Below are 26,796 nucleotides of genomic sequence, written 5' to 3' on the forward strand. Positions count from 1 at the left end.
ATAGGAAGACATTAATATGGTCTTTGACAGCCCAATAGCTGAGTCAAGGGTTGCGATAATCTTACAAGTCAAACAGACCACAGATGTTTTCTATTGTGGCAGCAACACTTAAAAGTCACAACAGCTCTAATGTCTAAAATCAGCTGTTGCCTAACTACCAGAATTTTTGGTCTTGAGTTTAGATCAAACTGGGCGGCTTTCACTCAGGAGGTAGAATGGGTCATCCACTTATCTGAAGGTCTTTGATTCAAACCCCAGCTTCCCCACGTTGAAGAACCCTTAATTGTCTCACTGCATATGCGTGCAACATGGGTAGTAGTAAAAAGTGATGGGAGAATGTAAAACACTTTGAAGGGTTGATAAGAATAAAAAAATCAATCTATTAAGTGCCGAAATCGCCAAACACTGCTGTCACTGGCTGTGGAGAAGACATCTACAGTATAAAACATTTACTATACTTCGTTCCACTGGGACACATTGAAGAAACTGCAGAGAATTGATGAGCAAGTGAAACACTACAAAAGTTAACGGGAAATGGAAAAAGAAATTAGAAACGGCTAAAAGTCAGCAGTGAAATTGTGCAGTCATCCGAGTGGCAGAAGGATACTGGGAAGTAAAACCTGAGATTGAAAATATTCAGGGGTGAATGTTTGGAGGAGATACGGGGCAGGCAGAGAACAGCAGTACAGTAATTAGGAGAGTGAATGACAGCAAGGCATTAAAAAAGAAGAGATTACAGAGGATGGAGATTAAGCAGGATAGGATTTGAATCTAGGAGAACAGTCTTAAACACAGTCATGCCTCTCAGCATGCAGAATCATACACATTAATAACACCAGGCCTTGGGGACGTGTGTGTGTGTGTGTGTGTGTGTGTGTGTGTGTGTGTGTGTGTCAAGGTGGTTTTATTTTAATAGCCGCCTCTCTTGCTCACTCCATGTCCCTCCCCTTGTCTAATGCACAGTTTTGCTTCAGGCAATGTGTAGGAGAGCAAAGGAAGCCAACCTCGCTCATCAGAATTTTGTCCTCACCGTGCCAAAATCTTCCTCTTTGAGTCGCTCTATTGCTAAAGAACTGATTTAAAAGTCCACAATGATGTGTATGTGCGCATATGTTGTTTCAGATGGAAGAGAGGGATGCAAGTGTCTTGGGGTTTTTCTTTTTTTTTTTCTTTTTTTTTTTTCTTTTCTTTTCAATGAAGGTTTGTGAAGCTAGGAGGAGTTCAGTTTGACTTTGTGTTGACTCGGTTTATGATGTACAGCGATCCACAGTGTGTGTTGTTTGATGGCTGGCATAGTCTTCTGATGCAGTACAATTTGTCCCTAGCCTGTCTGCTGGCATCCATCCAACATGCCGTCACTGATGGTCCATTTGTCTCATCTAATTTCTTTCCAGTTCCTGTCGAACACTGACATGTATTTTTTTTTTTTTTTTTTCCCACTTTCTTGTTCTCTATCTTTCTGACTCTTTCTTTTTCTCATGTTCTCACCTTTTGACCCCTTACTGCATCTCACACTTTTTTCATGTTCACTTTATCATTTCAAACTCTATGCCACATTCTTTACCTCTGTCTTCTTTGATCCTTTCTGTCATTGCCACACTGCCCATTTTTTGCACCTCTCTTTCTGCTTCCCTGTTACATCGATGTTCATCTTCCTCTCACTGTGTTGCTTTGACTACATGTCAACTTATCATATTCTTACCTTACCTATCCACCTCACCTGCCTTAATCCTCTTTTCCTCCTTTTTCCTTCTGCTGTTTCTCTTTTGTCCTGATCACAGAATTATTTCAAAGATGCCTGGAATATTTTTGACTGTGTGACAGTTCTGGGCAGCATCACTGACATTCTGGTCACTGAGCTCGGGGTAAGTAGCAGAATCTGTGTTTAGATGTGCATATTCGAGAGATCTGTACGGAGGGGTTAAAATTGTACATGGACATATCTGATATTGTATCAGCAATGTTTGTTGATAGTGTGTTTGTTGGGCAAGTATAACTGTCAGGTGAGTGTCAACATGTGTCCATGGTCTTGCACATCTGCCACACTGTCTAAAAAGCATATAGTAGACGGGACAAGGAGTTCAGGGAGAGCATGAGTTAGAGGCCATGGTTGAGTCTTGCATTGCTCAGTCATGCATGGACAGCTCTTGAAAGTCTTATATAATTGTCCCAGTTGGTGGGACGAGGAGAGACCAGACTCCTGCTAACCAGCACTGAGCCACTGACAGCAAGGCAGGAAGCATGCTGATGCTCTGGAGCGACCTTCTGCAAAGCAGCTTAATATCCAGTCACATTAACAGACTGCATCTCAGGTGGCCAATAGAGGCTTTGCAGGCATCTGATAATAACTACAGCCGAAGTCATGAGGGGCTCATTGACCATCTGACTGGGCACAAATGATTCAAACAACTGCACTGGAAGCGTGTGAGAGATAGAAGTGATGGGCCCATTCTGTAATGCTTGAGCCAAAAGAAAATGGTCAGAGTAACTAGAGTCTAGTTGCACTTTTGCTACACAGCAAACTGTTTGTGCCAGTGAGGGGAAGTTAGCCAGGCTTTAAAGAGCACTATATTTACCTTTATAATCTGACCTGGTACAGTGATATGGATTATATGTTGGCACTCATCATCGCTTAAAATAATATCCATTAATTATTGTACTGCCTGATTGGAGTGTAATTATTCTGCAAATCTATGTTTGCTTTATGTTTATGCTCTGTTTATTGTTTTGTTTTGTAACTCTGCCTGCAGATGTGATCATGATTTGGCCAAAACAATCAGTCAAAAAGAACAAGCTATAAACTAGGTGTTTTGTGTCATATTTACAAAATATACAGCCAGCCCTAATTTTAAACACAGTAATATTTCTGTGATTTACATGTGTCAGGGTGTATATGGTGTACATTTGTTGTTAGTCATGTATTAAGTGCTGCATCTGTAGAGATGGCAGTGTCTTCTGATATAATGATGTGAGTTTGAGATTGTGGTCTCAGTTTCAGAATCGTTACACCTCCAATGCCTGAGGTTTCCGAATGTTACCTGAAAGCATGAGAACCACCAATCAAGAAACAAATGATGAATCAATGGAACTGCTGATATGCTGTGTATTGAAGCATATACCTTTTTAGGGAGAGCATATTCATAAGAGATTTTATTTCAAAATGATTCTTAACAATGTGTGCAGACAGAACATGAGGTGATTTTTTTTTTCTCCCCCCCCCCCCCCACATGGACTGATTCTTACTCCATCTTTGTATATGTGTGGAAACAATTGAACTGTAGCAAAAGTATTTTACAGACGTGCTGCATTCATACACAGTTTAGGAGTTTTCCATTCACTGCTAACCTCTGATGCTAATGAAGTGACAATTTCTTTTTGTGTTTTGTCTGCACACCTTAAGAGTTGCACTTGTGGCTTTAAAGGTGGACCTGGCAGGAAGAGAAAGTATTAACTGTATTCAAGAGATCCATCTTTTGGATGGCTTTGATGCAAAGCAATTCAAAAAGGGATTCCCAGACTGATAAAGTGAAAGTGTGCTTGCTCCACCATATTCATGGGCTGCAGCCGTTATCAAATGCTTTGACCTACATGTCTTGCCTACCAGGTCTGCCTGAGGAAGCAAAGGATACCAATGATTCAAGCACTTTGAAGGCTTAAAATCATGCTTTTGCTGGCTAGTCTCATGTAAATACTCCTGACTGGTTGGATTTTGTACTGGTATGCATACATTTGCAGAATCCATATATTTTTGTCTTGACCCTTGGTATCTGTGCTATATGGAAGTACAAAATATGCTAATAGAGACCTGCTGCTGTTTTAATTTTTCTCTTTAATGACTGTTTATTTCTTTCTTGTTTTTATCTTTTCACATGCTTTCTTTAAATCGTCTGCAAATCCCATCCCCTTCTGCCCCCAACACCGTCTAATTCCTGCGATCCCATCCAATCAAAATGCACTATGAATCCTCTGTGTCTACTCATGACAACTGGCTTGGTCAATCTCTCTGGTTGTCCTTCAAACCAACCAAAAATCCAAAAATTTGCTTCTATAAACCATATGTCTGCAACATCCACATGTAGATGGTTTGTAATTTTTTGGAGATCTTATTTTACTGCATCTGTTTCAATTGCATCCCAGCCGACGTTATGGCTATGAAATGTGCATGCGTTGTTTGACCCCAGCACACAGAACCCTCAACTCTGAGTGAGCTCTAAATTAGGGGGGGAAGTAGTTTTACTAATCTCTCTGCCAGTCACTGTATCAATATATGCTGTAAATATATATTATCCAGCCATAAATGCCACCCATGCTGCTCATCCTTTACAGAAAACTACTTCTCATTTTGTAAAGAATTTCCATAAACTGAAATAGATATCTACCTCTATCCATTTAGATTTGCCGTTCATTGTATGCACATTTACACACCCACATCCAAGATGGTGACTGGGAGAGTGAGTCCAAAGCTTTGCTGCTGTGAGAGGGAACAAGTGATGCATGCCGCCTCTCGCATGTCTCTGGCAGGAACTCTTTATTTTCCCAGCGCACACACAGAGCAGTGTAATACGTGCTGTATTGTAGCTGACCACCTGCATGTGCCTGCTGCCAGCCCTTTTCAAGCACAGTCTCAAACTGCAATCTTCTCTCTTTTTTTTTTTTTTAAGATTGGCAATTGATTGGACTCTGCATTAACTTGCAGATTCCGTAGAAATTGACGATGGCAATATGTATTTCTAAAGAAAAAAATTAAATTAAAAAAATTGCCACATATCTGTTCAGCTTGCACATAATCAGACTGAAGCGATACATGAACCACGAAGAAACTCACTCAGGATATAATGACCTTAGTTGGTCCTTCAACCATACTCTTGCTCTGATTTGACTGTGGCATCACTACAGTATGTCACATGACTTTGGCAGCCAATCAGGTGGCACACCAGCTGCCGCTGATTTACTGCCCTGCCGTGTATTAGTGCATATCTGCGTTTTGTGTGCTTGCTTCATATTTGAAATATTGCATTTTGCCTTGAGAGAATTAGTGCATTTGGTTGTCCTCTCCAAGAAAATCCCTGCACTTTGAACTAGTCACCACTCCTAACACAATTACTACAGTATAACCCAATTGGATGAAACTAGTCAGACTTGGATGATTTCCTCTCCTCTGTGTTGTTTCGTTTGGTTCTGTCTAACCCATATGAAAAGCTTGTTGGAGCCTTGCCTGAGTTTGGATTGCTTTGACTTGTTTGGCTCCTGATTCTTTTGTTTGTATTGAGTTTGAATCTCCCTCAGTTTAACTGTTTTCCTTTCCTTTCTTTTATTCTTTCTTTTTGTGTTTTGGTTTTTCGTTGTTTTATTGTTTGTTTTGTTTTGGTTGTCTGAGGAAAATTGTGCATCCTTTGCATTACAACTAACTTTCCCTTTATTCTGACCAAACTTCTCCCTCTCCCCGTCTTTTGTTCTCCTTCTTTTGTTTCCGTCCCCTCCTTTCCTCCACTTTCCTGTCCTCAACCTTCCTAATCCTTTCCACACCCGATTCTCTTCTTCTCTGGTTATATTGTGACGATCCTGTAGAATAATTTCATCAACCTAAGTTTCCTGAGGCTGTTCAGAGCAGCTCGCCTCATCAAGCTACTGAGGCAGGGAGAAACCATCCGCATCCTGCTGTGGACCTTTGTTCAGTCCTTCAAGGTTCACACCTAACCATACATACATTATAAATATAATCATATAAACGTCCAGTATTGTTGGTAGATATGTATATATGCATAGGTGTAGTCATATATACTATGTGCAGTATGATCATTTCTATCAAACACCAAATGAAGAATATGTCTCTCCCTAGGCGCTGCCTTATGTCTGCCTCCTCATTGCCATGCTGTTCTTTATCTACGCCATCATTGGGATGCAGGTGGGTGAGAGCTGCATGCTAAAATGCTCTGCTGGTGCTTTTGGGATACATTAAATAGGTTTTATAGGATAATGATGAAGAGGAGGTATGGAAGGAGAATGAGGATGATGATAATAATCATTAGGATTTGGTGCACAATGGGAGCTTATGGAGACAGCAGAAAGGAGTAAATGAAGTTGCTTACAGTGGCTTACTCCAACTTCTCATTCCTGCATTATCAAATCAGATTTATTTGTATAGCGCAAAATCAAAACAAAGTTGCATCAAGGCACTTTACATATAGAGCAGGTCTAGACCGAACTCTTTTTATAGAACTATTTGAAGAGACCCAACAGCTCCCCCGATGAGCAAACACTTGGCCACAGTGGCAAGGAAAAAATTCCTGAGGCAGAAACCTCAGGCAGAACCAGGCTCGGGGGATTCTGGTTTTCAGTGTCAACAGCATGTTTGTGTTCAACAGCTGTTTGGGAATATTGCTATTGAAGAGGACGGAGAGAGTGCCATCAACCAGCACAACAACTTTAGGACCTTCATACAGGCTCTCATGCTTCTCTTCAGGTTCGTGCGTGTGGCAATCCATGCTGTTATATTATGTTATGTGTATATGTATATTTTCGATTTTTTTTTTTTTTTTTTTTTTTTTTTGCTGTTTTTGTTTGTCATAGAAGTGTCTGAAAAAACCTCCTACCATTTTGTGAATTTGATGGTGGTTGTTTTTTTTGTATTCATAGGAGCGCAACAGGGGAGGCGTGGCATGAGATTATGCTGTCATGTCTGGGGGGTAAGGAGTGTGACCCCCTGTCAGGGAATACAGAGCCAGAGTGTGGCAGCCAGGTTGCCTATCTCTACTTTGTGTCCTTCATCTTCTTCTGTTCATTCTTGGTGAGCGCGTACTACACAATCCAGCAGAGTATAAATGTTGATTGTTTTTCACATGGCAACATGAGTTTTAATGACCTATTTATATAAATATAACATCCTGTAGCTCTTTTAGGTAGGTATTCCAAATCCCAAGAGGCTGAATGGGGGGGGGGGTCCCCATTTTGTTCAAATATGCTCTTCAGCATTTCTGCTGCACAGCTAAGAAAAACAAGAATCAATAATTCAGCTGTGAATAGGCAGCTTGATGTGTACTGATTTTGCTCCTTAAAATGTATTTCTCAAGCTGGTGACTTGATTGCGTTGATTTACTCCAGTGGTAACATCATAAATTCACCTTGCTACTTTTGTTTTTACATGTGCAGATGCTGAATCTGTTTGTAGCCGTCATCATGGACAACTTTGAGTATCTGACTAGAGATTCATCCATACTGGGACCTCACCACCTGGATGAGTATGTCAGGATATGGGCCGAATATGATCCTGCTGCCTGGTGCGTGGTAATGTGCATGCTCTCAGGAGCACATACATTTAAAAAAAACAAAAAAAAAACAAACAAAACTGCAATTCTTCAAATTATTCCCGTACTTGCATTGAGCTTTTTCCACACGCTGGGTTTGCACAGCCACACAGACGTGGCTTAGAACCTCACACTCAGACTAATCAAATCTTGTACATGTTTTAATATGCTTATTTACAGAACAAGGCCCAAGAAATGAAAGCAGGAACCTCTAAACTTTTTTTTTTTTTTTTTCAGTATTTTCTGTAAAATCAGCACATGGTATTTTAAGTTGCATATACAAAGACAGAAAATGAAAAAAAGCACAAGCATCAACCAGTTAATAGCTGCAAGGGGGCTGTAACGGACTGGAGTATAACCTTATAAAGCATTCGGTTATCTCTACCGTACAAACCCTCCCTCCTCCTCCCTTTGTTCCTCTTCCTCCCCTTTTACTGTAAATCGTCCTCACACCCTTAAACCTTTTCCCTTTTCTGGAATCTGCATACTGCCAAAAACTTCACTTGGCAACATTACACTCCAACCAAAACTCCCCCGTATGAATCTGTAACCTAAATATCTACTGGAGCATGTTAAGTTTCATAGTATCTGTATTCCAGTGCCTGTGTGTGGCCCTCGTGCTGTCCTCTAGACTACTCCAAACTGAAATTATGTGAAAGGAAGAAGAAATTAGATAAAGGAGTGATAATATTTACGTCTGCAAAATACATTACATATAAAATGAGAGACTTAAATAGCCACTTGTAGATTTGTAGAGACTAGACTTATCCTTAGAATAAATGTAAAATATAAATGGTACACCTTAGCAGTCACTTTATAACATGCTACTTCAGTGTACATTGTGTCTCTGCCATGGTGAGGAAATTAACTGTCTTGAAACTAACACAATATCTTTCAACCACTGCCTTACTGATTATGAAACGGAGACCACTGCACAGGACGCAGAAGACAGGGAACACCAACACATGGCCCAAACTGAGCGCATATTAAAGAGGGAGGCCATCTGTGCAATGCAAGCAGCTATTAAGCATTTAGCTGTGTACCCAAGCACATGCTTTTTTACTCTGTTAGCATTTCCTTAATTATATTGTGCACACATCAAGTTAGGGTTTGGACAGGAGAGAAAGGAATCTTACACCAAAGGAAGGAATGGGGGGAACAAAAGCGTAGATAGAAGATAGATTTTGTAAAACTGTTTGGCAGTGCTAAGGATCACATTTAAGTATGTGAGGCATGCAGTAAAGTGTCTTTATAATTTGTGTGTGAGTGGAGCATTTATATCAGTACATTTAGGTGCATAAGTGTTGAAAAAGTCTCTAAATTATAACAGATGTGTTGTAAGATGATTTCAGATACTGTGTGTACTTGTCAATCTTGTGCTCTTCCTCCCAATGTTCTCTCTTCTCTCTGGATATGAGTGTATGTGTGTGTTTTCCCGTGTGCAGACGTGTTTCTTAACTCCCTGTATTCTTCTTGCAGCGGGCGCATTCATTATAAGGACATGTACAGTTTATTACGAGTTATCGACCCGCCTCTCGGCTTAGGCAAGAAATGCCCCCATAGGGTGGCCTGCAAGGTTTGACTTCCATTGAAACAAAATCTCTCAACCACACTTGCTAGCCCCAGCATCCAGGAATGGAGTGAATGCCGCTTTATTTTCTTTCATTTTTACTTTTACAACTTATTTTCCACCATTATCAAATTGCATTCTGAACTGCTTAGAGAATGTGCGGGACAATGCAGACACCCAGAGAAGCATGTGAAATGCACTAAGTGAAATGGGAAAAAACACATTAAGAAGTTTTATCACATTTTAAAAATAATCATTTTTTGTTTATTTGTTTTTGGTCTTTTTTTTTTTTTTAAACAAATATTTTTTTCTTCTGCTTGTTGTGGAGCCATGGCTATACTGTAGCAAGCTACGGTTGCCCACTGTAGTGTTGCATTGTTCTTGGTTTTTGGGGGTTGGGGGAAAGAAACTGCATTGACTCTCCTTCCTCTTCCTCCCCCTCTCTCCTCACCTGAGCAGAAACAGCTTGGTGCCTGCTATCAAGCTCTGCTCTGCATACGAACAAATGCACGCACACAGACACACAAACGCACACACACACTATTACTCAGGCTAACATAACGTACAACGTTATCCTGCTTGCACAAAACTGTCTTTTGAAACAAAAGAGAGAAGTTTAACGTCTCAAAATCCAATCCTAATCTTTCTCCTGTTGTCTTCCTTCCCTGTTATTTATGCCCTCCGCTTTTGAAATGACAAACTGTTAGAGCGTACTGTTGCTCATAGAGGAGCCACACAGCCACGGACTCGAAAATCAGCCCAATGACCTTGTCTTTCTGCTGTTTTGTTCCTTTTTGTTGCTTTTTGTTCCCCTTCTCTTTCCTTCTCCCTTTTCTCTCTCAATCTCTATGATCACTATGATCTCTCTTTTCAACACTGTCCTCCAATCAATCTTCTCCTTCATCTCTTTCATCACTGTTTTTTTTTTCTCCCTTCTCCTCCTCCCTCTTTCAATTTCCCTTTCTCTCCCAACTTTTTTGTGCTTTTGTTAAACGGGGTGGTGGCTGATGATGCAGTGGCAGGATCAGTTGCAGGGAAATGTATGACATGCTGAGGCACATGTGTCCTCCACTAGGCCTCGGGAAGAGGTGTCCGGCACGGGTGGCTTACAAGGTCAGAAAGGACCCTATCGTCACCCAAGTCTCCTTTGGGTGTCATGGGTGGGGAGGGATGTGCAGGAGGGAGGGCCCAGGGATTTAAGCGCTCACCGTGGTGTAAACTTTAGTGTCGGTGTTCCTTTTGGTTCTGTTTCTGTTTCTTTTCATGGGCAGTGGGGGTGGGCTGATCGGTGTTGTGGCGTTGTGTGATGGTGGGGACTGGTGGGTGGAGGTAGCCAGGCAATTAGAGTTGCAGGTAGGTGGGTGGTATATCTGCAGGAGGGGACGAAAAGAGGGACCTTCTCAGCTCGTTTGCACCATTTATGACATACACACAAGCTCATTTACACAAACATGCACATTACAAACAATAGAGTTGAATAATAAATCTGCCAATTGAGGGGCAGCACTGAGTGTGTGAAAGTCTGCTCCAACATAAGCATCCAAGTATGAACACATGAATGACAAGACAAACATTTTGCACACACTGACACCGAAGCATGTGTGTGCAGCAGGGCTTGGAAGGTCTGCTAGACTTACGTCCTCTGACTCGTCCCATCCTGTGGATGGGGCAGACACACACACACACACACACACACACACACAGAATTAGGTCATATCAACCTACACGTGGATATTTTCTGTTATTTCACATGGTAGAGAGAGCAGAAGAGCTTGTGTAAGTGACGTGTTTGCCAGAGAGAGTCTTTGGTTGTCATACAGAAGCAGCTCTTTTTCTGTCACCCTTCATGTAGCAGCCCCAAGCCCCAAGCAGCCTTGTCTATCTGCAAGTCCAATCTTCTCTTTGTCCTTTGGTTCTGTCGTCAATGCAGTTCTATTCTGTTTCCAGCCCCCCCCCCCTCCCCCATCTCTGTATATTGCTTCCCTCACCATGCATATGCGCTCCTCCACCTGCCTTATTGCATGGCCATCAACCACCGACACGACCTCCTGCACACGTCCTGTCTGTCACATAATCAACAGAGGCACAATTCATCGCGCACAAATTCTTATTGGACAAAAATATGCAGACACAAAATGTACCTTTATGTTACCACATATTCCCAAAACTCCTCATGTGATCAGCTTGACAGTCATGACACACCATTGGCAGATCACTGTTAGCCTCAGGGGGCAGCCAGCCAAACAGCCTCTAGGCACAGGAGATCACGCCATTGCCAACCATTGCCCCCCCCCCCCGTCCTCCATCCTCCCCCACCGAAAGACCTGGGAAAATAGTACTGAAATTTCCTGTCACTGACAGTTCCCTGTGGATTTCAGAGCACTGTACAATGTATTATTTAACCCAGGCAAAATCTGTCTCTCGCTGTCTATATATATATATATATATATATATATATTTTTTTTTTTTTTTTTTTTTTTTTTTTTTTTAACCCCAACCCCTGCCACCGTCCATCCCTCATGTGCTCTCTCTTTTTCTCTATCTTTTGGATTTTGCCCCCAAACTGTTACTCCCTAAAAGCCTCCTCCCTGCTTGCCCCCACCTCTACAACTTATCATTCATGGTTTTGGAAAAACATGTCTTAATCTGTCCCTTGATAATTATTACTGGAATAATTTTCCAAAAAGACATCATCTCTCTGTTCTAAACCTTTGCTACCACATTCCTTATTGTAAAGTACCTTTCCAATAAGTAAAATCCAAACCTGACCTTTGACCCTCCCATTAGCCCACAGAACAATGACCCGTGCAGCACCAGTGCTTTAACCTTCAATTTTCTCTGTCCTGAAGAGAGACAGCAGAGCCTTCAGGCGGGACTGCTTCCTTTCAGACACAGCCAAATAAGAGTGGTGGTCTTATTTCTTTTTTCTTTTTTTTTTTTTTTCTCTGCATCATTTTGTCTTTTGTCTATTTTTGGTCACCCTTTCTCTTTACATGCTCCAGCTCATGACCTATTGATTTTTATTTTAGCTTTAGCTTTCCCCCTTCAGCTCTTATTATATCTGTTTTCTGGCAGAATAAACATTTCTTTTCACCTCAGATTTCCTCCATACACTTTGATTACGGTCACCTGAACATTAATGCATCTTAGCACCAGAACAACACTTCCATGGTGGCCTTTTTTTTTTTTTTTTTTTTTTTCGAGCTTGTTTGTTCTTGCTTCCACAGAATGCTGCTCTCTCTCACCTATTAACCTTTACGTCTGTGCCCATTTTTCACACATTAGACATCAAATAATTAGCGATAGAGTGAGCTGCTCTATTGCATCAGCCAAACCCCATCGTCTTAAATTTTCTTCCACCCAAGAACAGCCACAAAAATGACCTACAAACTCACTTTAATGTTGTCAACAGAGTATGCTTTCTGTGTACGGCTGCGCAGCTGCTTGTCCTGTGAGGCATATTGTGTGCGCATCGCATGCCGCATGACGGGTGGGATGTGAAAGAAGGGTTTGGGGGGAATAGAGATTTTTCGAAATAAAAGCTTTAATGGCTGGATTAAAATGGGGTTATTCAGTCGGGATGAGGGTGGGGAAGCATGATTTGCTGCATGTCTGGGTTCTTGCTGTCTTCTGTCACCAAACACACACAAACGTCACTCTGTAATCTGTGAGTTGTTGTGTGTCTATGGATTGTCTGTTTGTATTACAAACCAACAAGACCTGGAAAGGATCAAACCAATGCACAAAAACCAAAGTGTTCCCCTTCCTTAGATAGGCCCTTTGGTTGTTTTTGGTTTATTGGTTCTCTGATCATCTGGTCTCTGTTGTTTTCACTGTGAACCTCCAACCCCCAGAGGGAGCTGTGGATAATAGTAACTGCTGCTCAGGCTGTCTTCCTATTTTCTCAGTGAAGACTCAATATTGCAGTTTTTCAAAATTACACCACAGTCTTTTTAAATGATCTTGGCTCTCATATGTCCTTTCATACTACTTTTCACACTAGTCCAAAACTTTTGAATCTCTTAGTGATTTTTTTTTTCTCCTTCACTTCTGCTCCTAAAGTCAAACATGTATGAAGTGAGCTGTAACTGATGACAAATCAGTTGTTACACGCAGACATAAAGACTTTGATCCCACAGCAGAGAATATGCACAGCTACCTAAACCTCCTTTATCCAAACCCTTCCCTTATCCTTGTTCTCTCTTCCAACCCTGCCCCCAAGCTCAATAACCCTTAACCCCTTTTCACCTGGAGGTTCCACACACACACGCACACACACACGCATACGCACACCCCGACTTGACACATGAGTTTCTCACCACCTACCTTGATTGGCTCCCCCACAGAGGCTGCTACGTATGGATCTGCCTGTTGCCGATGACAACACGGTTCACTTTAACTCCACTCTCATGGCCTTGATCCGCACAGCGCTGGACATCAAGATCGCTAAGGGTACGGAAGGTTTGGAATCCCTCTTACCTTCCTCAGTCCCGTTTTCACATGCTTTCTTCCCTTTTTCCTTATCTTTCCTTGTGCTGCAGCATTGTCTATTTCTGTGCTGTGAACCCAGAAACCTCCAGATCTTCCTGATGCTTCTCCTGTTGTATCTTGAGTACAGTGTGCTTTTTATGACAGCAGATTGAGTGCGTGGCATGTTTTGCTAGGTTTTGTGTTGAGGTCCTGTGGAGTCAAGGTTATTTAAAAGCATACAGCTGCAGTTATGAATTGATCATTGCTATTATTCTAACCTAACTAATAAAAGCACACTTCTTCTGTCTGTGTCTTCATGTTTGTATGTCCTCTCTTCTACCTTTTTCTGTGCACTTGTTTAATGTTCATTTTGTGTGTGTACATGTTAATGCGTCTGAATTTTATTTGTGTCTATGTATTTGGGCATGGATGTCCGTGTATCTGTGCTTGTTTCTGTATGTGTATGCATGTGCGTGTTCGTTGAATATGCCTAGGTGGTATTGACAAGCACCAGATGGATGCAGAGCTGAGGAAAGAAATGATGGCAATCTGGCCCAACCTCTCCCAAAAGACTCTGGATTTGCTGGTTACGCCGCATAAGTGTAAGTTGCAGAGTGTGGGTGTAGACGCAGCAACACGGCTTGGAAGCTGCCGCCCTGTGCCACCCAGTGCTCCAACATTGTTTCTCTTCACGCCACCTGAGGACCGCTTCTCTCAGTCAGTCTCTGTCACTGCTGCACCCTCTGAATCAGCTGGCACATCACCTCACACATGCATGCTCACATATCTATAAGACATGACGAGTAGATTCATATTGGCATTAGGAAACACTAGCAGATCAAAGCAGGCTGGACATCTGACAAGTGTGCGTTTAAGATATGCGAGAGCCAGCTCACAGAAGGCCTGCATGTCATAAAACAAACGGCAATACACAGACACGCAATAGCTCATCCACTCACCAGGGCAGCCCCACCACCACTTCCAGCTCCACTTGTTTGTGCCTGAGATCAGAGGGTGCCCAACTATAGATCAATTCTCTATAGATGTCTTTTCACTCCAGGGGCAATCAGCTCTGTGCACTAAACGACACTGCTGTACATGATTTAAAAAAATTTATATATATATATATATATATATATATATATATATGTGTTAATCACACTGAGAACAAGTGCACAGGTACGGAGGCCTTAGTTGCACAACATAGTAGTTGCTTTAGTTTGTGAAGTGCATGATATTTGCTATAAATGTAGGTGTGAGCAAGGAAATGGATTGTGTATCAAGCATAATATTAATAACCAAGTCCAAAAAAGTCATCTTCAATCTTAACTGGCTATTGCATATTTTATCATATTATTCATTTCTGTTTATTTTTAACGACTTGGTTAAGCTTTTGTTGATTTTGTGATCTCTTGATTACAAATTCTTGGAAAAGCTGCATCTTGTGCCTTTGTTTGGTATTCCATACCAAGCTTTATCTGCTATGCAATGCAATGCTTTGATTGCAAGACTTTACCTCAGACAAATATGAATGGTATATAAACATAAACAAAAGTTCCTTTTAAAAGCAAGATATGTTTGTTTTTTTTTCCTGTTAAAGTTATCTGTTTGTGAAAAGACCAAATGCTCAGTGTTCATGTGTAAGTGAGAACTGTGTGTAAGTCTAAGAGTGTTTTTCTGTGTGCATGCCTCACCTCTTTCTACCATTTCCTCGCGCTCAGGGTCCATACCAAAAGGTCTAATCTTGCAGGGTAACTTGTCATTCTCTCAGCAGCGACAGACCTGACAGTGGGGAAAATATACGCTGCCATGATGATCATGGAGTATTACCGCCAGAGCAAGATCAAGCGCTCACAGGCTCTTCGCGATGAGCAGGTATTTGCTGTCTCAAGGACAATAACCCTCTACTCAACCTGCATCCAACCCTTAAAACTGAAAGGCAGACTGACATGCACTGAAATAAAGGCTGCAGGGCTGTTGCCCCTTTCATACAAGCCCAGGCTGTGACAATGAGTCTTCATCTCACTCATCGAATAAAAGCTTAAAGGGGTGACCACAGAAACTCCACCATCCAATGCAATCTGCAGTCCCTTGTATACAGTATGAGCCTTATTTGATAGCAAAATAATGCTGCCACCTGCTGGCTGGTGTTTAATCTGGTGTTTATTATTATTATTATTTATTATTTTTTTAGCATTGGCATTGATCAGAATCAAATGGAAACATAATTCATGAGGTGAATTGCTATCAAAACATTTCAAATGACAATAGAGGAGATGATTTAGGTCTTTCGAAGTGACCACAGGTGGAAATGTTGTCACAGCCCCCAGGTGCTGGAGGCTCAGCATCATGAGACCCCTGATACAGGCTCATTTTGCTGAGCTTGACTCTTCCTTGTGTGGACTGCCTGTGAAAATACTATATCTCCTCACTTCCCGTCATCCATGCTTGCAACCTAGCACTGTGCCCTGTCCTTTGGTTAGCACACTGCCCAATGATTAGGGAGCTTCTGCTGGCAGAGACAACCACCTTCTGGATTCATTTAGCTGTAGTGCATCATCTTGCATCATGAATCATGAAATTGTCCTTACCCAGTTTATTCAGCCAGCATTGACCGGAACACTTGCATTTTACTTCTCATGTAACCACCTCACTCGGGTCGTTGTTTTACCCACTTGCTCCTCCTTTCCCTTCTCCCCCAGCTCATACCGCATATCCACATCTCCTCACCTCTCCGCCCACTGCAGACTGCTGCATGTCTTGACCTGGGCAGTAGGAAAGGGTTAACATATGTCATTGCAACACACAGTGTACAACTTCGGCTGTGTGTCATGATCCAATAATGTCACTTGTGCAGATCAATTAAACAACAATCCCAGCGTTAAAGGTGCATGCGATAATATTGTATTCAGTGCTCGCCACATGTATGAGAGAGTTGCAACTGTTGGGCTTTGAATAATGAGAATTAAAAGAAAAAATTACGACATTTTAGGAAATAAAGATCAAAGATCTTTTTTTAATCAGCTTGCATGTATAAGAGGTTGGTGACCACTTTGAAATTGAAATGGTGATCCTGTTAGTGAGTGGCTACTTAAGAACCTAATAGATGAATGACTGAATGTAATATCTCATGACTCATTCCACCGTGCATTTCACCTGTTATACGTTCCCCTCCACAGGATTGTTGCAGTGTTTATCTGCCCTGATGTCCTCTATCCCTGCTTTAAACGCAACCAATCTTTATTTGCTCCCTGCTTTATCATGTCCAGTTCTTTTTCCACCACTGTGGAAACATGTTTTTTTTTTATTATTTATTTTTTTAAATGTAATTTCTTGATATGATGGTTTACATTTTTGTAATGCAGATGGAGAAAGTTCATCAGACAAAATCCAGAATAATTACTGTTGTTCTGTTTAATCTGACCTTGAGCCACGGAGTGGTTGAATTCCACCGCTTTTTTTTTTTTTTTGGGCTGAATCACTTTACTGGTTAAAGTCCTGACCTGGGCACCTAAGAGGGAGCCTTGGCCCCAGAACACACCCATCCCTTTCTCCAGCTAGCTGCTGGGCATCAGTTGCTCGAAAGCTACCGATGGACTCCTCTTCCATTTTCTCTTTTGCCTTGCCTTGCTTCAGCCAGTAGCCCCATTTCTACATCTCCTCTTTTCCTGCTCTGCCCATTTTCCCCCCATTTCCCTGTCAGTCTGCCTGATAGCTGGCGACGGCCATGTTGTATATCTCACACAGAATCGAACGCCATTACTGTTTCAGCGCGTCGAACCACCTTCCCCTGCCCAGGATGGGGGCCCAGGTCTTAACAATGCCCTCCCTCCACCTGAGACAACAGAGACAGTCAACAGCCTGTAAGTTGGATGTTACTTGCATGACTTACATGCAGGAGAGGGTTTGTTGGAATCAGACCAGTTTAAGAGTGTGTGTGCGTGCATGTGCACATGCCACAGGCCAGTGGAGGGGGGGATCCCGGAGAGCCATTCATGGGTGACAGCTCGTGCTCAGGAGATGTCCCAGAAAGTTGGCAGCTGGAGTCCCGAGGGTCACCCTGAGGATGGCCTGGGAAGCATGACCAACTCTCAGGTATAAAGCTCATATACACACACACACACACAGACAAGCTACATCCCTGTCATGAACCAATACATGAACAAATACAAACACAAATGCATTCAACATTTGTTTTTAAGTCATTTCATTGTTACCAAATGAACCAAACCCAAAGAACAGCTGAGTACAGTGAGGAATTGAAGCTCAATCTTTTGAGAAGAAATGTGCTATTCACAAAACGTGTGTGTGTGTGTGTGTGTGAGATAACTGAGGTGAAAGTAGACATGGAACAACCTGTCGTTGATCAGGACATTGACTGGATTCTAGCTACTTGTTTTACAGTCCCTTCCAATTCAATTGATATCAGGAATATGATTGTATGTGATTTGAAGGTACCCTGCCGGTCAGTGGCTCCTTCCCAAAAATTGCATGTAATGTAAAATCTTGAGCTTCTCTCTAGTAAATAAGTCTTTGTTAAAGGCATATTCATACCCATCAATACAGACAAAGACAAATCTTCATCACATGATCAACGCTGAGCTGATCTGCCCTCCTCTCGTTCCCTCTCAGATGCGCAGATGTCATACTGTCCTGTCCCTTCTGGTTTGTTGCCTTTTTAATTTCTACTCAGCAGGTCATTCTCATCTCTAGCAGTTTGCCTTGTGTTGATTCGTAGGTTTCCATTGATCGATTGGCTCCATTTCCCAAACCTGTGTTGTTATGCAGTTTTGTTTTTTTTTTTTATCTTTTGATGGGTTTCTCTTTCACCCACTCCTTGTTTCCACATTTCATTAGGGGCCAATCTTGCCTCTGTCCTCAGAGTGGTTTGCATCTCTGTCTTTGGGCAGTGAATCCTCTCTGTTTGTAAATCCTTCCTCGAGGGGCGAACAGGTTGCTGTATCAGTCAGCCCTAAAACATCAAGGCTTCAGAGGCCTGGAGAAGTTGAGAGTTGAATAGAAGAGAGTGACTGTCAGTTTCTTGAAATCCAGCTCAGCTGATAACCTACTGTTAGCTAGAGAGAAATTAAATTAAATCAATGATATGACAACAGGCACAGAGACAACAGAAGGCTTTATAGCAAAAAATTGCTGAACACTAAAGCTTATCTACTGAGATGATCAGTGAGCCGAAGCTGCAACTGAGAGTTTAGTTATATTTTACTAAGATTCTTTTTAATTAAGATCTGCTATTTCAAAAACAACCATGAAAAAGGGGTCCACACAACTGCATGTGAGCAAGAAAAAGGCCAACAAGCACAGCTGCTTCCATTCCTCACTCAGACATTAACATGGGAAGATTTGTGTGACTAAAAAAGTTAAGGTTGTTTTAATTTTTACACAACCTCATTTACTACCTACAGTATAATGTATCAGTGCCTGCAGCCAGTCTACAGTGCCATCTGATCACTTGTGTTTTTCACGGATCCTTTGGGCTGCATACGAGTTTCCTCTCAAATCCAGTCCTGTTGTGACTCACAGGTGGCTCCAGCTGGTATACATGCCGTTAAAAATTGAGTATTCGTCTGTAAGTGATTTGAGACGAAGTTTTGGTGGCAGATAAATTTTTGACAGGAGACAGAATAAAATTTAGTTTGGAATATATGCGCAGTCTTGCTCACATAAGACCCAGTTTCCTCCCAGCCTCTTCATCCCACAATTTAAACAGCAAAGAAAAGAAAAAGGTCAAAGACACTCACCATACCAAACTCTCCAAATTCTCCAACTGATGACTTTTACCTTTCTGAGACTCTCAGTTCTCTGCTTTCTTTGGATAACAAACTTTCCCACCTATCCTCCTATTCCCTGTCAGTTTTCATAGCAGCCAGTCACACCATCTCCTGCTCTCCTGCTCTGTTTGCAGACGGTAGAGATGAGAGAGATGGGGCAGGATGGTTACTCGGATACTGAGCACTTTCCACCAATGGAAGGCCATGGCAGAGCCGCTTCCATGCCCCGCCTCCCAGGCGACAATCAAGTGAGCAGCATTCTCACTTTTCCATTCTTTCTAATTTCCCCATTGTGTATGTCCCTCATCTCCTTTTCTTCAAATTTATAAAAGTCTGACTTGTTGCTTAAAGACCTCTTTCTGTGGTTAAGCGAATTCATGTTGGATTAAGTTTAGTTCAGGGTTCAAGGGATTTCCCCCAAAATTAAACCCACAAGTGACAACTGCCAACAACTGGATTATAGTTTACACTGGGTCATAAGGTCCCCCCGAAGAGCAACCGGTCATGTGACTACCATCCTATCATGACAGTGTTTCTGGCTAAAACATGGTGATGTTTTGCTGAAACGCTGAACTCCAAACTTGAATTTAGATGGACCACAGAAAAGCAAAGTCAGACTTTCTTCCTGATTCTTTTGTTCCCATTTTTTGACTGTGGTCGTCCCTTTTTCAATCTAAAACACTCATCCATTTTATACTGTTTCATATCCCGGTGAATATTCTGATTGTCATATGCAAACACTAATCTACATATACATGCAAGTACACACACACAGACACACACACTTCTACAGTTCCCATTATTTCCACTTTTTTTTTTTTTTTTCCAAAACCCTAAATAGTTCTTCTGTAGTCGTTTTTGTACTAAACTGTCTCTTCCTTCCTATCAAAGGTTGCGCCTGTGTTGACGTTTTCTTGAATTTTTGGGTCTTGATGTTTTTTCCAACCAGGTCTAGAACTAGCATGATTGGGAATTGTGTGTGTATGTGTGTGCGCGTGCACGCCGTATAGGATGCCGTGTGCACAAGTTAGTGCGCTGTGTATAGTATAGTAGCGTTTGTGCTGCTGTTTTTTCTGTTTTCACTGTCTGTGTCCTGAATCTCATACTGTTCCTGACACATTGTGGTTTTTCATTTCAGTTGACTGTGTGTGTGTGTCTGTTTTTGAATAGGCATATCCATTTGTGTGTGTATTTTGCTGATTGTCCCCATTGCTGTTGTGACCTTGGTGTCGTTGATTGAGCATTTTCATGGTGACTTTGTCTATATAAGGCGGTTTTGGCACCAACCACTGGGGTAAGTCTTTCTCTTCCACCTTCACTGCTGCTTCGGTGTCTAATCAGACTCTTTCTCTGTCCCTCTTTCCCCTTCTGTGTCCCTCCTTCCCCTCTCCACTGCTGCACCTCATCTCTTTTTGGGTTTAACCTCCAACAAACACTCCTTTGTTTTTACTTGTACTCCTCTGTCTGCCTTTTCTTTTTTCATTCTGTGTTGTATGATTCGTGTCTCCTGACTTTTATTTCCTTTAACTTTCCTCTTCCTCCCTTCCTGGTTCTATATGTATTCTCCATGTGTGAACACACCATTGTTGTGTGTGTGTGTGTGTGTGTGTGTGTGTGTGTGTGTGTGTGTGTGTGTGTGTGTGTGTGTGTGTGTGTGTGTGTGTGTGTGCGTGTCTTACCTGTGCTCATATAGCAGCGGAGGAGAGGAAAACAACGTGGCAGTAACCTCAGTGTATGTACCTTGTCTTCCCTGTCTCGTGTCTCTCTCTCTCTCTAAAACACTCTTTTTCTCTCTTTTCCACTGCCACACTCTTGAAATTTTTTGTTTTCCTCATTTGTCACGTCTTCATGTTGTGTCTTCATCATTTGTTAAAATGGGGGGGGCTCTGTAGAATTTATAAGGATAACCCTTTTCAGCATGACCAAGTCTGAGGCCAGCCCAGCTTCCTTATCCCAGCATCCTTTTCTGTTATGCACTTAATGTAATGATAGTTTTGAACTGGACTGACCTCTGCACGTCCCCTCTCATCATCAACAGTCCCTGCCACTGTCTTGTGGCCTGTCTCCCCCTTATTTCTCTCTCTCTCTCTCTCTCTCTCTCTCTGCTGCTGTTGCTGCTACCTTTTGTTTTATGTTTCCATGCTTTTGTGCTCGTCTATAGTGATGTTTTAAGTGTTTTCCCTGTCTGTCTCCATTTTACATTCACACACATCCCGTTGCATGATGCAAGTTTGTTTGAGGTTTGTTGAACATTGTAAGTATGCGTGTGTGAGTATGCGTGCACATGCTTGTTGCGTGTGTGAGTAATGAATTTTGGTGTGTGTGTGTGTGTGTGTGTGTGTGTGTGTTCTCTCAGTGCTACTCCTATGAGGCCAGATAAACCTGTGCCGACCTGTCATTGACCAGTGAATTTGTCTAATACACAATAACTTGGCATGGTCAGAAGGATCTAGCACTGAAGTAGCCCGATATAGTTTACATGCCCAGGTCAGCTACTTATGCCAACATAGGCTCTGTCCTGCTGTCCAATCTCAGCGCATGAGGCCTCAGCACTGCAGAGGGAAGATCTCATGTGGGATGAGGACTTAGGACAACCCCTATGTACTGCATGGCTGAAGGAAAGCACGCTGAAACTAGAAATAGTGCAGCCTGGAATGTGCCATGTTCAGGGGGTTAATGGATGGTGATGATGGAGGAGAGTTGCAAGTTGTACAGACCCTTCTATCCCTTTTTTCTATTACCAAGCAAGTTACAGAAGCATGAAAGGCATGGCCCTTTGCCATCATGTTTTATATTTTATTATTATTTTATTTATTTATTTTTAATCCCTCTGCATCAGGGGTCGGCAATTGCTGTAGCTTGAGCCCTGACCAAAGTGTTCTCATATAGAACAGTTTTACAGGTACATATGCCAGTGGTGCGATCTGTCTTTTTTATATATATATATATATATATATATATATCGATCTGGAAACATGAGAAATTAATTCAAGTCCGCACTTGGGATTCGAGGAAATCAAATTTAACCTTAAATTAATAGACTTGCAATGCAACTAATGTGTACAACAATCAATAAGCAACCTTTCTCTCTGAGAACAAAAGCTAGGTAATAAAAATAAGATTTTTTTTTTTCTTTATCAATTGAAATGTTGCGTTTTTCCTATTTGAATCGAAATGGTAAGATGTAGTTGAATTTGAACTGTGACTTTTATTGTTATTTTTTTTACCTATCAGGTATTTATTAGGTAGCATCAGGAGCCACCTGCTTAAAGATCTGTTCAGTATTGTGGTGCAAAGAAGCTAAAAAAAGTTTTTTGAAATTGGTTGGTTAAAGAAAAAATTTCTGCTGAAAAAATAAAGAAAGAAAACTGTTCTTGAAGAGTCTAATTATGATGGAGGGCCTTTTTTATTTATTTATTTTTTGCGCTTTTTGCCGACTCCTGTCCTATAAACTATACAGTGTCTATATTTTTTTTTTTTAATGGCATGATTGGAGCCTTATTACTAATGTGTGAGTTTATGCTTTGGGATGGGATGTGGGTTTGCTTACAGTTCAAGAAACAGACCCGCACACACAAACATATTCATAGTTCACAAGAAACTCGAACTTCACAAGTAAAGGAATCTCTTCTCCTTGCTTCTCCACTTTTCTCTCTGTCCCTCCTTTGGTGGTCTCTCGCTTTCTCTCTTAGACCATCAGTGACAGCAGTCCCATGAAACGTTCGGCCTCGTCTCTGGGCCACAGCAGGACTGGCCGTGGCCACAGAGACAAAGGTGGGGCAGACAACTACAACATGGACCGTGTAATACCTGAGGAGGGGAGAACTTCCAGGCATGGACACAGACGAAAAGACCGGAGTCACCGTGCATCTGAGAGGTCCCTCTGTCACTACACAGAGGCTGACACAGGTGGGAAAGACCACGCATAAACAAACACCCAACACAACAGTGTGATGGTTTGAAAAATCTCATTTTAATACAGTAGAATACTGCTGAAGGAACATAACAAAACAGAAAGACAGAATTCAAATGTATTTCCTGTAGGACATGCAGAGACTGGATGAACAAAACAGAATGACATTTATCGGTTTTCCAAATGCGAAGTAAACGCAAAATATGTGTACGATCAAATACTGCCATGATGTTACGTCACACCATAGTAATTTTAAGTGTTTCCATGCTTGATCCCAATGATAACTGTTACGCACACCATCAGGCCTGGGCACAGACTTGAGCACAACCACCCAGTCGGGAGACCTCACATCCAAAGACAAGGATCGTGACAGAGATCGTGGCCGGTCCAAAGACCGTAAACACCACCACCATCACCACCACCACCATGGCTCTGTGGACAAGGAGCGCTACATAGCAGAGCGAGGGAGCGAGTATGGCCACAGGCACTCCCGTGACAGAGAGCATGACCGGGAGAGAGAAAGGGAAAGAGACCGGCGCTGGTCCCGATCACCCAGCGAGGGACGTGACTGTATGCCGCACAGACAGGTGGGCTTCAGGGCACTTGTGTGCATGTAGCATTGATGGGGCACATTTTCAGTGTTAAATATTACAATGTGGAATATAACACAGGGGCCTCTAGTTTGATGGTGGTTAACTGATGCGCTCCGCCGATAACGTCCTGGTGATGACAGCGTTTGTAATATTGACGAACTTTGGGTTACAGTGTGGCAATCGTGACAATGATGTGTCCTTATTACACAGTCATTGTTGGGATGCTGTTCTCAAATCAGAGGCCAACATGTGTCATGTTCCCTGAATAATACACAGCTGTGTTCAAAATGGCAAAGATAGTATGTACCCCATAAGTTCATTTGTATGTACATCTACTCTTGGCTTTGACTCTTGACTACATGCACACAAACATATGCATTAGTGTGGGTATAATCATGTGAGTACAAGTAAATGTTTCTTAAATTAAGTCATTGTTCCAACAATCAAACAAATATGCATAAATATGTATATTTGAGCACCTGACTGTTGTCCCTATCTGCCCTGCCTAAGTGTTTTTGGACTGCTAATGTTCCCCTGTGCCCCTCCTCCACTATTTGTCCTTTTACAGCATCCTTTTCTAAGCACATTACTCACATTTTGGACTATTTTTTAACAGCTTGAAGCACTTAATTATGATCTACATTTTCTTTTGGGATGTACACCGTTCAGTTCTATGTGTCAATTTTTGTTTTCTTAATGTTAAAAATAATGCAAAGGACTCTATTTAAATGGGAGGATATAGTTTCTCCCTTTTGATTTTTTTCAAAAAAAAAAAAAAAAAAAAAGAGTTTGTAGAAGTCAGCATGTTGCATACATGTCACACAGCTCACCTAAAGTTTGAAACCAAAAACATTTTATGTATGCTTACGTACCATATTTATCCTGTACCACATTTGTTGCTCCAGAAATCAACCCTTTACCCTTCTTTTCTCCTGTCGTCTTTTGTTTTCTTTCCTCTGCGTGACATGTTGCTTCTCTATGTATGGTGCTGAAACTCATCTTATTATCAACATCTGCTCTATTACTTTTTGATGCCTTTCATTTCTCTCTTGCTCTCCTCCACTCCACTTACATTGTGACTGGTGCTTTTATTCTTGTTGCTGTGGTTGTTGTCTTTTCTTGCTTTTCTATGTGGGCTCTCTTACTTTCTCTCTGCCTCTGTATCTTGCACTCTCTCTTTCTCTCTCTATTTCTTTCATCCTCTATCTTTCCCATCCTCTACTTTATTCTACATGTTCTGTCCTTGAATTCGTGGTTCGTTTCTTTTATTTGCTTTATTTCACTTTTTGTGTAGGGCAGTAGTTCGGTCAGCGGAAGTCCTGTCCCCTCAACTTCAGGGACCAGTACGCCACGTCGAGGCCGCCGACAGTTGCCTCAAACCCCTGCCACACCCCGGCCCCATGTTACCTACTCCCCTGTGGTTCGTAAGGCCATGCCCACACCATCCGGAGGGCCACAGGGCAGACCCCCTGCCCCAGCCCCTCGCCGCTTTTCTCCTGAGCCTCCCCAAGGCCAGGGCCCTCCCCCCGCTGGCCTCCCACTAGCCCACCATGGCCCCACCCGCCAAGGTCATCATCCCCCACCTCGTTGGGGAGACACAGGTGGAGGGGGTGGCTCCATGGAAGGAGATAGCTGCTTTTACAACCAGGACTACCAGGACTATGAGCCCCACCATGAACCACCTGCCTATGAGCAGAACCCCATACAGGGTGGTAACCCCCACCCACATGCCCTGGCCAACCACCCGCTGCCACCTCCTCCACATCCACATAACCCCCATCCCCACCCACCTCCGCAGCCTCACCCTGTAAACAACCCTCACCCTCATCCCCCGCCCCACTCACAACCCAGTCGCACCTCACCTAGGACTGCCCACCATGCGCCCCCTCCCACCACTGCCCTGATTGGGCCTGTACAGGGTCAGGTGCAGCCTGCCGCCCAGCGTCGCCTTCCTAATGGCTACCGCTCTTCCTCACCTTCCACACACCTCCATGGACCCCCACATACTGGGCCACACAAGGTCCCCCCTCCAGCTGGGCATCCCAGAGGGCCCCGCAAGGGCCTGCATGAACCCTACAGTGAGACAGAGGATGATGACTGGTGCTAGCCTCTGGGGATGGGGGAGGGGCTTACAGAGGAAAAAGGAACTGATAAATGGACTGAATGATGACATTTGGAAGCTCTCAGCCAGAGCACTGACTGCCAAGGGATACCACAACCTATTCTTTCTTGTCTGCTCAATTTTTCCTCTCCTCCACTGCTTGGCATGTCCCAGGGATGGTGGGCTAGATGAAGGGAAATGTGTCAGGATGAAGGAATGGAACAAAAATGCGGAGGCAGGATCTGGAGGAGCAAAGGGTGTAAGAGGAGGTCGCAAATCACCTCCATGTTCTGCTTGCGTTTCTGTTGCATTTATCTCTTGATGCCAAATGAGACCAACCTCAAACTGCAGTTTTTATGGATGCAAGCAGGAGGGGTGATGGACACTAGTCTTTGTGTGTCTTAAATTATGCCTCTAGCAACGAGCTACAGCCACATACAAGATGTCAAGAGTTGCGACTCGGCAAAAGACACTTTACAGTACAGAGACAAAAGAGCGACCAGTATTTATTTATTTACTTATTTATTTATGGCCTATTAAAGCTAACATCAGTTAAGTTAGCTGCAGAAAGAATCAAATCCAACCCTCCCAACCACCAGTTGAATATTGATGAGTTTTATCATCTGTGTTTTTAAATATAAACAAAACTGACGACGAGTCCTCCACCTGCGAGAGGTGAGATGGATATGTGGATGGGAGAGTTGGGGAGTGCTGCATGGGGTTGACCCTCAGTCGTAATCTAGTGGGCATGATGGGGTGTTTCGGGGATATTTACCCCACTGATCCCTGGAGAACACCCTCCTGCCAGAAACAGTTAAACCGACCTCAACCTATAACCCAATGAGAGAAGAAAAACAAAAATATGGAGATGGGTTTCAGAGATGAAAAACCAATCAATAACTGTTTTCTGCAGTATTTCTTCTATTCCTGCAGCTGCTTCTTCTTCTTCCTCCTTCTCTTCTACTTCTTCAAAACATTTAAGCTTGAATCTTCTGTTGCACCCCACACAGCTTCGTTTTTTAGAATTGCGAAGTTGTACACCCTGTGGAATCCTGC

At 42.5% G+C, this 26,796-nt stretch overlaps 1 protein-coding gene across 1 annotated transcript in view; it reads left to right on the forward strand.

Moving 5' to 3' along the window:
• Positions 1-25,784, forward strand: part of cacna1aa (calcium channel, voltage-dependent, P/Q type, alpha 1A subunit, a) — a 75,847-nt gene extending 50,063 nt beyond the window's left edge. Inside the window, exons 34-49 of the mRNA XM_029507526.1 lie at positions 1,782-1,865; positions 5,569-5,685; positions 5,840-5,905; positions 6,366-6,463; positions 6,637-6,787; positions 7,150-7,277; positions 8,784-8,880; positions 13,221-13,326; positions 13,839-13,946; positions 15,116-15,219; positions 17,092-17,207; positions 17,307-17,439; positions 19,268-19,381; positions 22,826-23,042; positions 23,350-23,633; positions 24,934-25,784. Coding sequence (XP_029363386.1) covers positions 1,782-1,865; positions 5,569-5,685; positions 5,840-5,905; positions 6,366-6,463; positions 6,637-6,787; positions 7,150-7,277; positions 8,784-8,880; positions 13,221-13,326; positions 13,839-13,946; positions 15,116-15,219; positions 17,092-17,207; positions 17,307-17,439; positions 19,268-19,381; positions 22,826-23,042; positions 23,350-23,633; positions 24,934-25,746 — 2,736 coding nt within the window. The 3' untranslated portion in view covers positions 25,747-25,784. The remainder of the gene's footprint in view (positions 1-1,781; positions 1,866-5,568; positions 5,686-5,839; positions 5,906-6,365; positions 6,464-6,636; positions 6,788-7,149; positions 7,278-8,783; positions 8,881-13,220; positions 13,327-13,838; positions 13,947-15,115; positions 15,220-17,091; positions 17,208-17,306; positions 17,440-19,267; positions 19,382-22,825; positions 23,043-23,349; positions 23,634-24,933) is intronic.
• Positions 25,785-26,796: the final 1,012 nt, after the last annotated feature.

Source organism: Echeneis naucrates, chromosome 8 (genome assembly GCF_900963305.1).
Source record: "Echeneis naucrates chromosome 8, fEcheNa1.1, whole genome shotgun sequence".
Taxonomy (NCBI): Eukaryota; Metazoa; Chordata; class Actinopteri; order Carangiformes; family Echeneidae; genus Echeneis; species Echeneis naucrates.